The following is a 421-nucleotide window of genomic DNA, read 5'->3' as shown; positions in this document are numbered from 1 at the left end:
TGCCGAGGCCGCCGATGCGGGGAGGTGGGGGGCTTCTGAAAACGCACCCTCGGAGGCCTGGAAGGAGGGGGGAGATGGGTTTTAGGCAGTGGGGAAGGGGCTAAACCCAGCCCGCCTGCCACGGGAGGGTGAAGCAAAGCCCAAAGGTGACCTCCAGTGCACATCTGTCCCCTCCAAGAGAAGAAGCTGTCCCCCAGGGGATAAGGACCTGTACCGAGGTCCCCATCTGGGTGGAGGTCTCCACCGCTGTCCAGGTAGCTGCTGTGCAGGATCAGCATGGGGTCCTTGTCCTCCTGCAGCTGGGTCTGCGGGTCACCCATGGTCCCCTGGAAGGACACCTTGCGGGGCAGGGCCAGGCACAGCGCCTTCCAGAAGTCCGATGACGGGGTCTGCGTGGGGCAGGGAGGAGATGAGCTGCGTC

General features: G+C 64.8%; 1 protein-coding gene across 1 annotated transcript in view; it reads right to left on the bottom strand.

Annotated features, from left to right (window-relative positions):
• The window catches only part of SIGIRR (single immunoglobulin and toll-interleukin 1 receptor (TIR) domain), a 2,463-nt gene that overhangs the window by 143 nt on the left and 1,899 nt on the right, over positions 1-421 (bottom strand). Inside the window, exons 6-7 of the mRNA XM_009579374.1 lie at positions 215-389; positions 1-57 (exon numbers count right to left, since the gene is read on the bottom strand). The exon at positions 1-57 is cut by the window's left edge and continues 143 nt beyond it. Coding sequence (XP_009577669.1) covers positions 1-57; positions 215-389 — 232 coding nt within the window. The remainder of the gene's footprint in view (positions 58-214; positions 390-421) is intronic.

This window comes from Fulmarus glacialis, unplaced genomic scaffold, assembly GCF_000690835.1.
Source record: "Fulmarus glacialis isolate BGI_N327 unplaced genomic scaffold, ASM69083v1 scaffold26916, whole genome shotgun sequence".
NCBI classification, from domain to species: Eukaryota; Metazoa; Chordata; class Aves; order Procellariiformes; family Procellariidae; genus Fulmarus; species Fulmarus glacialis.
The sequence above is the reverse complement of the archived record's forward strand: the minus strand, read 5'-3'. Positions and strand labels throughout refer to the sequence as shown.